Source organism: Scyliorhinus torazame, chromosome 3 (assembly GCF_047496885.1).
Source record: "Scyliorhinus torazame isolate Kashiwa2021f chromosome 3, sScyTor2.1, whole genome shotgun sequence".
NCBI classification, from domain to species: domain Eukaryota; kingdom Metazoa; phylum Chordata; class Chondrichthyes; order Carcharhiniformes; family Scyliorhinidae; genus Scyliorhinus; species Scyliorhinus torazame.
The window spans coordinates 127851486-127866028 of record NC_092709.1 but is presented as its reverse complement, the minus strand read 5'-3'; the positions used below and the strand labels follow the sequence as shown (position 1 = coordinate 127866028).

Here is a 14543-nt window from a genome sequence, read left to right as displayed (position 1 = left end):
TGCCAAAAACTATGCATCATGGTAACTTTAATTCTCCATGTGAGATGAATGGCTCTCTACAAACAAGATTCAACACACATTCATGAAATATTAATTATTATACTTTTTGATTAACAAATATAATTTAGATAATGGGTTGGATTTTAAACCTCTCCCCCCACCACGAACACACACATGCCACTTGCTGGGCATGTTTTTGGCGGGTGTGCGTGTTGGGTGACTCGTCCATCACCTCCCTATCTACCCGGGAGCTGACCTCCATAATAAGTTTAGTGGACAAATGCCAACATATTTAAATGAATAATTAAAGGTCCTATTAGGCCTATTAGCAAGCCTATTGCCCACAGTAATACGCTGCCCACTGCATAATATGTTTGGTGGGGCAGGCAGGCAAGAGCATTTTTAGATGAAAAACAGAAAGGGGGGCACCTCATTGGGGGGGGGGGGGGGGAAACAACCGCCAGTATGATGTCACCCCCCCTTCCTTCCTAGCTGCCTGCCCTCCAAATCCCAGCCACATACACCTCTCCTTATCCCTATGCTATCAGATCCCTCCCCACTCTAAAATCCCAGGATTTACCTTTCTGCAGCAGCCAAGGCGGCGCGGGCGGGCTCCGGGGTCCTGGGGGGGGCGCGGGGTGATTTGGCCCCGGGGGGTGCCCCCACGGTGGCCTGGCCCGCGATCGGGGCCCACCGATCCGCGGGCGGGCCTGTGCCGTGGGGGCACTCTTTTCCTTCCGCCTTCGCCACGGTCTCCACCATGGCGGAGGCGGAAGAGACTCCCTCCACTGCGCATGCGCGGGAATGCCGTCAGCGGCCGCTAATGCTCCTGCGCATGCGCCGCCCGGAGATGTCATTTCTGCGCCAGCTGGCGGGGCACCAAAGGCCTTTTCCGCCAGCTGTCGGGCCGGAAATTAGTCCGGCGCGGGCCTAGCCCCTTAAGGTTGGGGCTCGGCCCCCCAAGATGCGGAGCATTCCGCACCTTTGGGGCTGCGCAATGCCCGACTGATTTGCACCGTTTTGGGCGCCAGTCGGCGGACATCGCGCCGATACCGGAGAATTTTGCCCCAGGTCTTCTAGAGCCGCTGGTCAATCAGATTGGAAGTCCTACTCTCCAGCATATTATGGCTATTGGGTCGGATTCTTTCCGGCATTTTGGTTGCCGTCTGATTTTCCTTCCCCATAAAATTCCGCCCAATATGTCTGACATAACAATTAATAATAATTGATGGTCTCCGAAACTTGGGCACTGATTAAGGCCCAACTACAACAACAATCAGCTTTCACCAGACATGTGATAACCACATTTACTCATCAAATGGAAACAGCATATCATAAATATCGGCATTTATCAATAGACCCATTCAAACCCATAGTTTGTTACTCTGAATAGCTAACTATATTGCTACATTGGCCAAGTTTGACAAACACTAGTTAACCCCCTTTTTTTTTGATCTACAACTTCCAGATGGAAGCATTCCGAAAGATGCTGAAAATTCATACTGGGCTGATCGGCGACACTAGATTGTCAGATTCACGAAGATCTAATTGCCAGGTCAACATCATACAAAATTGAAGTGATATACCTGTCAGGTATTAATTAAGGATGGATCGTTCAAATATGGGCAGGTGTAGGATTTAAGATTAAATTTAAAAATCAAAATGTCTTTTAACTCTTTTTCTCCTAGAATCAGTAAGGCTCCCATGTTGGGGCATAATTTAAAAGTGTTTCGAGCCTGTATTCAAAATGATTGCATCAATTGTTAATGATTTCAGTATATCTGTCACACAAGCTGCACTCACTTTTTATTTCCAATGCATAATGTCTTTTTAACATCCTGCCACTGAAAAGATCTTTAAATCGGGGAAACATTATTTGGAAAAGGTCCCCTTGCCCAATTTAAACATGCATTCTAACACAATTTCTCTCCTTTCCACTAATGTTCAAAGCTTTATTCATTGTAGAGAATATGCAAATTTTAATGCTGGGTAAGGAAACTTAGCACTCAGTATAAAAATGTTTTAGCTAGTTTTATAATGGACAAGACCTCCAAACACAACAAATTTGGTTGCAAAGGAAAATACCCTGGAGTCTTCCATAAAAATGGAGAATTTGAGGAAACTATCAAAAACAAAGCAACAGCTACAGACTGTAGAAAAATTCTGAAAATAAAGCGCTAGTCCTATTGCACCATTTGAATAACAACATTATTAATTTGTATGAAACACAAGAACAGTCAGTAACTTACAGGAGTGTTGAGTATCATGACACACTGATCAAAATGATGATGTTCCATCATGGAGTGACAGTACAGCTGAGCAAGAGGGTGCTCACTCCTGTACAACATCAAGCAAACAGAAGATTTCATGTTAGTATTCTCACTAAATTTTTAAAAACATAAAGCAAAATCACTGCAAACAGTAATGTACTAAATTGACCCTTTCCGTAATCATAAGGGGGATTTTCGCTTCCCCCCCCCCCCCCGCGTTTTCAATGGGTGGGAATGGGAGAGCAGACAGAGAATTAAGTGGGAGACCCAAAACGGCTTTACTCCAGTGGGATTTCCCCGCTCAATTGACCCCGCCTCCTGCCATTAACGTAACGGGGATCTCAAATTTTAAAGTCAGGATCCTCATTTACATCTAATTTACAATGGATTGTCTCCCTACAATGTACTGTCCATTCGTGTTGTGCGACTGCCGAACAGAATCTGCTGAAGGGACACAGGTGAGTACAGCCCCCAGGGGCAGAGGGTCATACCTGGGAAGTACACTGGCACTACCTGACAGTGTCTCCCAGGAGCAATGTCCAGGCAGAGCTGGGAATAGAACCGGGGGTTCTGTGAGGGATATGCCGAGAGATCCAAGGTGGGAGGGGATTCCTTGTCCGGAGGGGACATCCCGGTGGGGGTTCAATGTCGAGGAGGGGAGGGCATTTCCGTGTTTTCTTTCACATCGGGGTGTCCTTTTAAAAATCCGATCTTTTGAGATCTGAAGTTGTAGGTGGAGCAGGGAATGACGTCATGGGACCTGCCTCCTGTTTTAAGGCAAAGCAATGGCACCAGCTAACAACTGGAGGAGTGCAAGGTAAGTATAGTTGTATGCACACATGGACTAGATGCACTGTACAGCTCTGTGGTAGCACTCATACCTCTAAGCTGTGGGTTCAAATCCCATTCCAGAGATCCGAGCACCGAAGTGAGACTGACTCTCCAAATCCATGAAGGTGTGCTGTACTGTCAAAGGTGCCGCTGTACCAATAAGACGCTAACCTAAGGCCTTGACTGCCCGCTTAGGAAGACATGAATGTTTTTGGTGCTATTCAGAGAAGTACAGGAGAGTTCTGCAGGTGTCCTGAAAATTTATATCCCTCAATTAACAGTTAATACAGATAAATAATATTTATTTCATTTCTTTTTTTGGGATCTTGCTGTTCATGTGCAAACTGGTTGCTGTGTTTTGAACAGTATTAGTGGCTATACTTCAAAAGTACTTAGGCTGTAAAACACTTTGGGACTGAGATCAAGAAAGGCATGATACGAATGCAACTTTTTTCTTTTCTTTCCAAACCAAACACCCAGGTGTGATATACAGGTATTACAGACAGATGTGAAAGAAATAGTGACCTTTTCAGTGAGCACAGAAAGTGCATACAATTTTTGGAAGGCTCATTATATTGAGCAATATATAATCACACTTTATTTTTCCAGTAATAACCTAGTATTATCACTTGTAAAATGCACAAAAATGTATCCTTTAATCTTGAGGTCATGACAGATTGGATGGAACGGGCCAACTACTGAAGTTCATATTTACCAGCAGGTAACAAATTAATCCAAAACAAAACAACCCCATGAAACCATACTATACAGCAACAAGAGTAATGACCTGCATTTATAAGTAAAGTCACAATACCATGGTCCCAGGTGACCATATGCTGCTTTATGTGGGAGAGTGGACTGGTGGGGATTTCACCACACCTCAGGCAAGGGACAAGGTTGAGTAGGCTGGGACTTCATGAATTACCTCAGCCGGTTCAGGAATTGAACATGGGCTGCTGGTCTTGCTCTGTATCATGAACCAGCTGTCTAGGCAACTGAGCTAAACCGGCCCCATTTATAAATGGCATTTATAAACCAGCATTTATAAAGGGCCTTTAACATAGTAAGACATATCAAGATGTGTCACTAGGGGCAGCACGGTGGCACAGTGTTTAGCACTGCTGTTTACGGCGCTGAGGATCCGGGTTCAATCCCAGCCCCACGTCACTGTCAGTGTGGAGTTTGCACATTTTCCCCGTGTCTGCGTGGGTTTCATCCCCACAACCCAAAGATGTGCAGGGTAGGTGGATTGACCACGCTAAATTGCCCCTTAATTGGAATAAGATAATTGGGTACTCTAAATTTATAAACAAAACAAAAAAGATGTGTCACTAGAGCTTTATTAACCACATAATGCATATAACGAAATAGGAGGATAGGCAGCCAAAAGCTTGGTCAAAAGTGGTGGAATCATCTTAAAAGAGAAGGGAGATAAAGAGGTGGAGAGATTTAGGTGAGGAATGCCAGAGCTTCGAGCTAGTTAGCTGAAGGCGACTGCCATTGGTCAGGCAATGAAAATTGAGGATGCTCAAAAGACCAACTTGGAGAAATGCAGAGACTTTGGAGGATTGAAAGGTTGGAGGAAGTTATAGAGATAGGGAGGAGGAAAGCCATGGAGCTATATAAAAACCAATCTGTGGGAAATGCAATTGAACACCAATCTACCAAAATAATATAATAACATCAGTATCCAATAAGCAGCACCTGGATTATATCATAGTCACAATGATTAAAGGGCCCATACCTCTTTATGAAAGCATTGTTCACCCCTCTGTGGTCTAGGTCATGGCTCAGGGTTGCTATGATGAGAGCTAAAGTCTCCAGGTCAGTTAACTTGTTCTGTAACAACAGAAAAAAACAAGGGAACTTTCAAACTCTCAATATTCAGGTTATTTACATTTGTAAGGGTATGTGGAATCTGAACAGATGGAGGGCAAGGAATGAAATGTTGACAAGAAATCCAACAGCAGAATTCCGTCATTCAGCACAACTTTGATTCTGCAAAATTCGATAAATGAGCATAGATGTGTGATTAACCTGTGCCCACTGCTGCCAGTTTGTGCTTATTTACCATGATTGCAATGTGAAGTCATCACTAACCGTATTGTTGCGTGACTACACACCTCAGCAGCTGACCCCATATTATAAGAGGCTAGTACCAGCTCAAGCTCGCCTGCATTATTAAAATCAGCCTACACCAGTGAACAGGGAGGTCCGAAGCAGGCACTGGAAGCCATTCAACAACCGATCCTGACCTGGAAAAGGGAGCAGAATTGCACAGCATGGGACAAAGTGGGCTCCTAGATTTTCTGACGCTGTACTGGAGGCCTTGGTGGAGAAGGTGCTGAGGAAGAGAGATGTATTCCATCAACAGGGGGCAAGAGGCCCTACAGACAAACTCTAAGAAGCAATGGGAGCAGATATTTTTGATGGTCAGTACAACATATCAAACCCGAGGACCTGGATTCAGTGTGCGAATATTTCAATGACCTTACACGAATGTTCAGGTGAATGTACCTTTGACTGCCACTTCACAACCAGCCTCACACATTGCTCAACACATTACACATCCCATAACAATCTCTATTGATCATGACTCATATCGCACTTTCATAACTTCACCTCAACCTCAGGCACTCAGCATCCCTTCAGACATCACACCCACATCTCACAGCTCACAGACATTTCTAATTATTCAACCATGACAGCCACATTGCCCAAATCAACTACAGCACACTAAGTGATGCACTTGCCCCTGATTTGAAGGACAAAGTAGTGCCCTACTGGGAGCAGCAGGTACTAACCAATTAACACATACATGTTTTATGATTATAAGCATTCAGGGGGTATGGGGAGAAGGCAGGAGAATGGGGATAAGAGAAATATCAGCTATGATTGAATGGCGGAGCAGACTCGATGCCGAGTGGCCTAATTCTGCTCCTATGTCCTATGGTCTTATGTCGCGAGGGGTGTTGCAGGCATGTTAACCGTAGCACGATTGCTTTGATTCTGAAGAAGGACAAGGTTCCCACGGAATGGGTCGTATCGGCCTATTTCGTTGTTAAACGTTAAGTTGTTAACTAAGGTTTTGGCAATGCATTTAGAGCCCAGCTTACCTGGGGTGATTTCAGAGGAGCAAACTGGATTTGTTAAGGGCAGGCAGTTGTTGGGCAATATTAGGTGATTGTTGAATGTTGTGTTGTCACCCTCCTTCCTTCGGGACGGCAGAGATGGTTATTTCGATGGACGCAGAGAAAGCATTCAATAGGGTTGAGTGGGGGTACCTACATCTTTGAGATCCTTGGGAAGTTTGGCTTTGGGCCAAAATTTATACCATGGCTTTAGTACAGGGCTCCTACCGCGAGTGTATGTACTAATACCCTGAGTTTGGATTATTTCCAACTGAACAGGGCTTTTGTTTGCCCTAGCAATTGAACCGCTGGCCATTGCAATGAGATCATCTACCAGATGGATAGAGTGTGGAGGGAGGGAGCTTGGGTGTCCTTATATGGGGCTGATTTGTTACTATATATCACAAACCCATTCTCCAATGTTATGGGTCAGGGTTTAGAGAACCCCAAAGTGTATCATGGAGTTCACCTGACCCACAACCTTTACTAGATTGTGGTATGGGGAGCACAGGGCCCACTTTACAGGTGTGGTACAGCAGAAATGGAAAAGTATTTTTTAAAAGCAAAACAATGTTTTTCTATGAACTCAAGTTAACCTTTTTAATACATACAGTGAACATCTTAGCAACCATTAATTCAAATACAACCCCCAAAGAATACAACACTAAGTAATCCTTTAAGCTTTCCTTTTAACATCCATTCGACTTAAAACACCTTTTACCAGAAGCACATCAGGTTAAAGTCACTACTGTTATTAGTTTTAAATCACCAGAATCGATTTACAGTCTTTAGATTACAGAACAAGATTCATACACCTTCTGGCTGTGACTGCAGCTATCCAGCTCTGAAAACGAAACTAAAACACACCCTGCAGCCTGCTCAAAAACAAAAGTAAAAAGCTGGCTGACAGCCCAGCTTCACCCACTCTCTGACGTCACTGCAGTAGTAAACACCCATTTCTTAAAGGCACTCTCACTACATATATTTATATACTCACCTATTTATAAACATCCATTTCTTAAAGGTATTCTCACTACAGATATTTATATACACACCCATTTATAAACACCCATTTCTTAAAGGTACTCTCACATGACACCACCCCCCAAGAAAAGAAAATAAACCATCAACTTCAAGAAGGTTTCATTTTTCATCTTTTCACTATCCTTTAAGAAATGCACACAGTAAATATACTTTTTTGTTTAAAAAAAAACACATGCAAACAGGTATAATAATATAGTCCATTTTGTTTTGTTCTTTTTCCTCCAAATGAAATCCTTCTGGATTGACAGTCTCTTTGAACAAGAAGGTCTCTGCACGATCCGTCCATTTCTCTACGCCTCCCAATTTCTCTTTAAACTCAGATACTTCAGTTCAATCTGATCACAGAGTCCCTTGCAATTCTCCAACACAGGAGCATTGGTTATCACAGCTTTCAGGCAGTCAAATGCCTGTTGAAAGTCCGCTGTCCATTGAAATTTTCGACGTTCCTTCAGCAAGTCCATCAGTGGAGCAATCACGATACAAAATGTTTGCACAAATGTTCGATCAAATCCACTCATGCCAAGAACTCGCATTATTTCCCTTCGTCTCGAGGGTATCGGAAACTCCTCAAGGAAAGTGACTTGGGCCTTTCCAAATTCACTTTTGGCTCGGTTTATCACCAAATCCGCCTCCTGAAGTCGATCGAATAACACCATCAGATGATTTAAATGTTCTGTCCATGTCTGGTTGAAAATTACCAGATCATCGATGTATACCGCACAATTGGGTAATCCTGAAACAACTTTGTTAGTTGACCTTTGAAATGTGGCTGGGGCGTTTTTCATGCCAAATGGCATAACTCTGAATTGGTATATACCACCTGGAGTCACAAAAGCTGAAATCTCATTCGCCCTTTCGGATAAAGGTACCTGCCAGTAACCTTTAAGTAAATCCGGTTTGGAAATAAAAGCTGATTGTCCCACTTTCTCAATGCAATCCTCCAAACGTGGGATAGGATAAGAGTCCGTTCTTGTAACTGCATTAACCTTTCTATAGTCCACACACAACTGTTGGGTACCGTCTGGTTTAGGTACCATTACTATGGGTGAGTTCCATTGGCTGCAACACACTTCAATTATGCCATTTTTAAGCATACTCTCAATCTCTTTGTTAACCTGTGCCAATTTTAAAGGGTTAAGTCTGTATGGATGTTGTTTGATTGGAACAGCATTTCCCACATCTACATCATGTATTGCCATTTTAGTACTTCCCAATTTATCTCTACAAACTTGCCCACGTGATATCAATAACTCTTTCAGGTCAGTTCGATTTTCCACTGGAAGGTAACTGAACAATTTATCCCAATTTTTAAGAACATCCTCATTTTCCAATTTAATTTGAGATATGTCAAATTCACAGTCATCTGGATTTGGTTTGTCACTTTGAGTTAGAATCATTAAAACCTCCTCCTTTTTCTCTCCTTCCCTTTCAAAGTACCTTTTAAGCATATTCACATGACACACTCGGTGAGTTTTCCTTCTATCTGGTGTTTTTACCACATAATTCACCTCACTTAATTTCCTTTCAATCTGATAAGGGCCACAAAACCTAGCTTTTAAAGGTTCACCTACCACTGGTAACAATACTAAAACTTTATCTCCAATGGCAAATCTACGAACTTTGGATTTCTTGTCCGCTACCCGTTTCATCACATTTTGTGCAACTTTTAAATGTTGTCTAGCCAATTCACCTACTCTATTTAATTTTTCCCCAAGATTTGACACATAATCCACTAATGTAATTTCCGATTTCTCACTCACCAATTTTTCCTTAATCAATTTAAGTGATCCTCTTACCTCATGACCAAAAATTAGATCTAAAGGACTAAATTTGGTTGACTCATTTGGAGCATCCCTAATTGCAAACAGCACAAATGGAATTCCTTTATCCCAATCCTCTGGATAATCATGACAATAAGCCCTCAACATTGTCTTTAATGTCTGATGCCACCTTTCTTACGCTCCCTGCGATTCTCGATGGTACCCAGTTGATTTAAATTGTTTTATTCCTGAGCTATCCATAATTTCTTTGAATAACCTTGAGATAAAATTTGATCCTTGATCCAATTGTATTTCTGTGGGTAGTCCATATCTCGTAAAGAATTTAAGTAACTCCTCCATAATCTTTTTAGCTGTAATATTACGGACTGGAATGGCCACTGGAAACCTAGTAGACAGATCCATTATAGTCAAAAGATATTGATTCCCACTTTTCATTTTAGGAAGCGGTCCTACGCAATCAATTAGGACCCTTGTAAAAGGTTCCTCAAATGCTGGAATGGGTATTAAGGGCACTGGTTTTATCACTGCTTGAGGTTCCCCTATTTCTTGACATGTGTGACATGATTGACAAAATGATGTGACTTTGTGACCTTAGAACATAGAACATCGAACATTACAGCGCAGTACAGGCCCTTCAGCCCTCGATGTTGCGCCAACCTGTGAAAGCACTCTAAAGCCCATCTACACTATTCCCTTATTGTCCATATGTCTATCCAATGACCATTTCAATGCCCTTAGTGTTGGCGAGTCCACTACTGTTGCAGGCAGGGCATTCCACGCCCTTACTACTCTCTGAGTAAAGAACCTACCTCTGACATCTGTCTTATATCTATCTCCCCTCAATTTAAAGCTATGTCCCCTCGTGCTAGACATCATCATCCGAGGAAAAAGGCTCTCACTGTCCAACCTATCCAATCCTCTGATCATCTTGTATGCCTCAATTTAGTCACCCCTTAACCTTCTTCTCTCTAATGAAAACAGCCTCAAGTCCCTCCGCCTTTCCTCATAAGATCTTCCCTCCATACCAGGCAACATTCTGGTAAATCTCCTCTGCGCCCTTTCCAATGCTTCCACATCCTTCCTATAATGCGGCGACCAGAATTGCACGCAATACTCCAAATCCGGCCGCATCAGAGTTTTGTACAGCTGCAACACGACCTCATGGCTCCGGAACTCAATCCCTCTACCAATAAAAGCTAACACACCGTACGCCTTCTTAACAACCTTCTCAACCTGGGTGGCAACTTTCAGGGATCTATGTACATGGACACCGAGATCTCTCTGCTCATCCACACTGCCAAGAATCTTACCATTAGCCCAGTACTCTGTCTTCCTGTTATTCCTTCCAAAATTAATCACCTCACACTTTTCTGCATTAAACTCCATTTGCCACCTCTCAGCCCAGCGCTGCAGCTTATCTATGTCCCTCTGTAACTTGTAACATCCTTCCGCACAGTCCACAACTCCACCGACTTTAGTGTCATCTGCAAATTTACTCACCCATCCTTCTACGCCCTCCTCCAGGTCATTTATAAAAATGACAAACAGCAGTGGCCCCAAAACAGATCCTTGTGGTACACCACTAGTAACTGGACTCCAGTCTGAACATTTCCCATCAACCACCACCCTTTGTCTTCTTCCACCTAGCCAATTTCTGATCCAAACTGCTAAATGACCCTGAATCCCATGCCTCCGTATTTTCTGCAGTAGCCTACCGTGGGGAACCTTATCAATCACGTTACTGAAATCCATATACACCACATCAACTGCTTTACCCTCATCCACCTGTTTGGTCACCTTCTCAAAGAACTCAATAAGGTTTGTGAGGCAGGACCTACCCTTGTGTGGTAACCTTGTTACCACACAATCCAGAAAAATCCTAGGACATTCGTCCTTTAACACTTCAGTTGTCTGATTTTCCACTGGCTTATCAACCACAGTAGGCATCACTCCCACCTGAGATCCAGCTATATCATTACCCAAGATAAACTGTATTCCTGGACAGGATAGTTTCTCTATTACTCCTACTACCACTTCACCACTCTTCACTGGAATTTCCAACCTTACCTTATATAATGGAACACTACTCCTCTCACCCTGAATTCCACATATTAGCACCTTTTCTGGCAACATTCTTCCCAAACTACATAACTCCTCATCTCTTACCATTAAAGATTGACTAGCTCCCGTATCTCTTAAAATTGTGACTTCTTTACCTGCTCCTCCTGATACACATGAGTAAACTTTACCCACACAAGTAAACTCTTTAAAGATATCTGCCACCTTCTTATCCATCACCTCTTGATCAGGCTGTACAATCTTTTGCACCTCCTTCGCTTCACTTGGGCTTTCCTTTACCACTTTAACAAACCCCACTGTCTTATCCTGTTTTACCACATCAGCCTTCCCCGTGCTTTTCTTCAACCACCAACACTGTGACTTTATATCGCCTAGTTTATTACAGTGAAAACATTTGAAATTTTTCATTTCTTCTCCACCTTCCTGGATTTCATTTTGAATCTGAGGTACACTCTCCTTATTATCTCCCATCAGATCACCTTTACTTTTACCACTTGAGTATTTCTGATGTCCCCAGTTTCTATCCCTCACAGACTGAAACTTTGATTTATGAACTAATTCATAATCATCTGCCATTTCTGCTGCTAATCTCCCAGTTTTAACCCTCTGCTCTTCCACGTGAGTTCTCACTACATCAGGAATTGAATTTTTAAACTCCTCCAAAAGTATAATTTCTCTGAGAGCTTCATACATTTGGTCTATTTTCAAAGCCCTGATCCACCTATCAAAATTATTTTGTTTGAGCCTTTCAAACTCCATGTATGTTTGACCAAATTCTTTCCTTAAATTTCTAAACCTTTGTCTGTCGGCTTCAGGCACAAGTTCATATGCACCTAAAATGGATTATTTCACCTCCTCATACATCTCAGATTAATGGTGGAAACACTTCACTAGCTCTACCTATCAACTTTGTTTGAATCAGTAATACCCACATGTCCTGTGGCCATTTCATTTGTTTAGCCACCTTCTCAAATGAAATGAAAAAGGCTTCCGCTTCTTTCTCGTCAAACCTTGGCAATGCTTGGACCTATTTAAATAGATCCCCACCAAGCCTTTGACTTTGATGCTCTTTCTCACTATCCTCATCACTATCATCCAACTGTACGTTTCCCTTTACGTCTGCCAATTTTAACTGGCTGTTATGTTTCATAGCCATTTTCTGAAGTTCAAACTCTCTTGTTTCCCCTTTCCGCTCTGTCTCTTTCTTTTTGTTCTGCCAGGGCTATTATTTCTTTATTTCTTTCTTCGCTCTCCTTTACTTTTTCCCCGATCTGTAATTCCCTTTCTTTTTCTTCTTCACTCATTGCATATTCAAGCTGCTTTAATTCTTTTTCATGTTCAAGTTGCTTAACCTGCATCTGGATCTTTGCCATTTCTAATGAATCAGACTGTATCGCAGGCAACTTTAAATGCTTAGCCACCGCCACAATTACCTCATCTTTTTGCATTTGTCAGGTAATGTTAACTGCAATGTTTTTGCCAAATCTAACAGTCTGCTTTTAGTCTCTGCCCATAAGGTACTGCGTGTGGCCGTCTCCAACCCCAAAAACTTCAGAGCCTCTGAAAGAGCCATTGTCCACAACACACTCCCCACTTAAACTAAAATACCACACCTGAAAAGCAACCACAATATACTCACCCCTCACTGTCTTTAAGTTCACTAAGCCAATCCAATAGACAAGACTTTTATCCCCCTCGAGCCGCCAATTTGTTATGGGCCAGGGTTTACAGAACCCCAAAGTGTATCATGGGGATCACCTGACCCACAACTTTTAATAGATTGTGGTATAGGCAGCACACAGCCCATTCTACAGGTGTGGTACAGCAGGAATGGAAAAGTATTTTTAAAAAGCAAAACAATGTTTATTCAATTAACTCAAGTTAACCTTTTTAAAACATACAGTGAACAAATTAGCAACCATTAATTCAAATACAATCCCCAAAGAATACAACACTAAGTCATCCTTTAAGTTTTCCTTTTAACATCCATACGACTTAAAACACCTTTTACCAGAAGCACATCAGGTTAAAGTCACTACTGTTATTAATTTTAAATCACCAGGACCGATTTACAGTCTTTAGATTACAGAGAGAGATTCATACACCTTCTGGCTGTCACTGCAGCTATCCAGCTCTGAAAACGAAACTAAAACACACACTGCAGCCTGCTCAAAAACAAAAGTAAAAAGCTGACAGACAGCCCAGCTCCGCCCACTCTCTGACATCACTGCAGTAGTAAACACCCATTTCTTAAAGGTACTCTCACTACAGATATTTATATACACACCCATTTATAAACACCCATTTCTAAAGGTACTCTCACATGACACTGGGCAAGAGTGAATATTTTCCGATGTACCCCCCCCTGGGGATGGAGCTGATCTGGGGAGGCTGCTGTTTTGTCCGGCCAAGACTAGTTTCCGGTATCTGGGAATCGGGTGGCCCACGACTGGGCCACACTCCATAAAATTAATTTTGCTAGTCTGGTGGATGGGGTGAAGGCTGATTTGAAAAGGTGGGATCCCCTCCCTCTGACCTGAGTGGGAAAGGTACAGATGGAGAAGATGAATATTTTTCCGAGGTATTTGGTTTTATTCCAGGGTCTCCCAGCCTTTCTTCCCAAGGCTCTCTTCTGCAGGATTAATAAATTGATATCTACTATTGTTTGGGCTGGGAAGACTCCTCAGGTGCATTCGCCATTTTTCCAAAGCGATAGGCAGTTGGGAGGGTTGGCACTACCTAATCTGTTATGTTACTATTAGTGGAGAAATATGATAAGGTGAAGGATTAGTTCAGGGATCCAGACTCTATATGGGGCGGATGGAGGAGGTTCTGTGCATAGGGTCGAGTCTGAGGGCCCTGGTTACTTGTACCATGGTGTACAAGGGGAAGTAAGACTTTCTCAGCCTCATAGAGTAGTTGTGCCCTCTGGCATTCCTTAGAGTCTTGCTCACCCAACTAATTGGCCATCATCATTTAACCCTCATCAATGTCACCTGCCCGCAGTCTCAAAGTTCCGGAGAGGAGTTGTGACAAGGGATGAAGGTTGGGTGCAGGTCATTGGGATGGAATGTGTTGAGCCTCGTAGATGCGACCACCTAAATGAACTCGGGGATCCAAAACCCTCAAGTGTCAAATGGGTGTTGATTTGACCCTGAGCATGATAGAAGGGTGGCCATTAAACCCACCTGCCAGAGACCCGAGAGATGTGTTATAAAGAGGGGGGGGGGGGGCAACCGGACGTGAGCCCATAGGCTCACTGTTTTGTCAACAATTTTCTGTTCAGCAATTTTGTTTTCTTGCCTCAATCCTCATTGCCAATTTTCACTTTTCTGACATCTTAGAGTTTGCCACAAAGAGAAAAGGTTTGGAAGTGCCACACCCTTGGATTCTTACAAACACAAGAG

At 42.8% G+C, this 14543-nt stretch overlaps 1 protein-coding gene across 4 annotated transcripts in view; it reads right to left on the bottom strand.

Annotated features, from left to right (window-relative positions):
• pde5ab (phosphodiesterase 5A, cGMP-specific, b) overlaps positions 1-14543 on the bottom strand; it is a 225694-nt gene that overhangs the window by 62362 nt on the left and 148789 nt on the right. For all 4 annotated transcript variants that reach the window (XR_011940169.1, XM_072496192.1, XM_072496190.1 and 1 more), the window contains exons 14-15: positions 4846-4940; positions 2250-2337 (exon numbers count right to left, since the gene is read on the bottom strand). Coding sequence is in view for 3 of the 4 variants with exons in the window: in XM_072496192.1 (XP_072352293.1) it covers positions 2250-2337; positions 4846-4940 (183 nt within the window). In the remaining variant the exon portion in view is untranslated. The remainder of the gene's footprint in view (positions 1-2249; positions 2338-4845; positions 4941-14543) is intronic.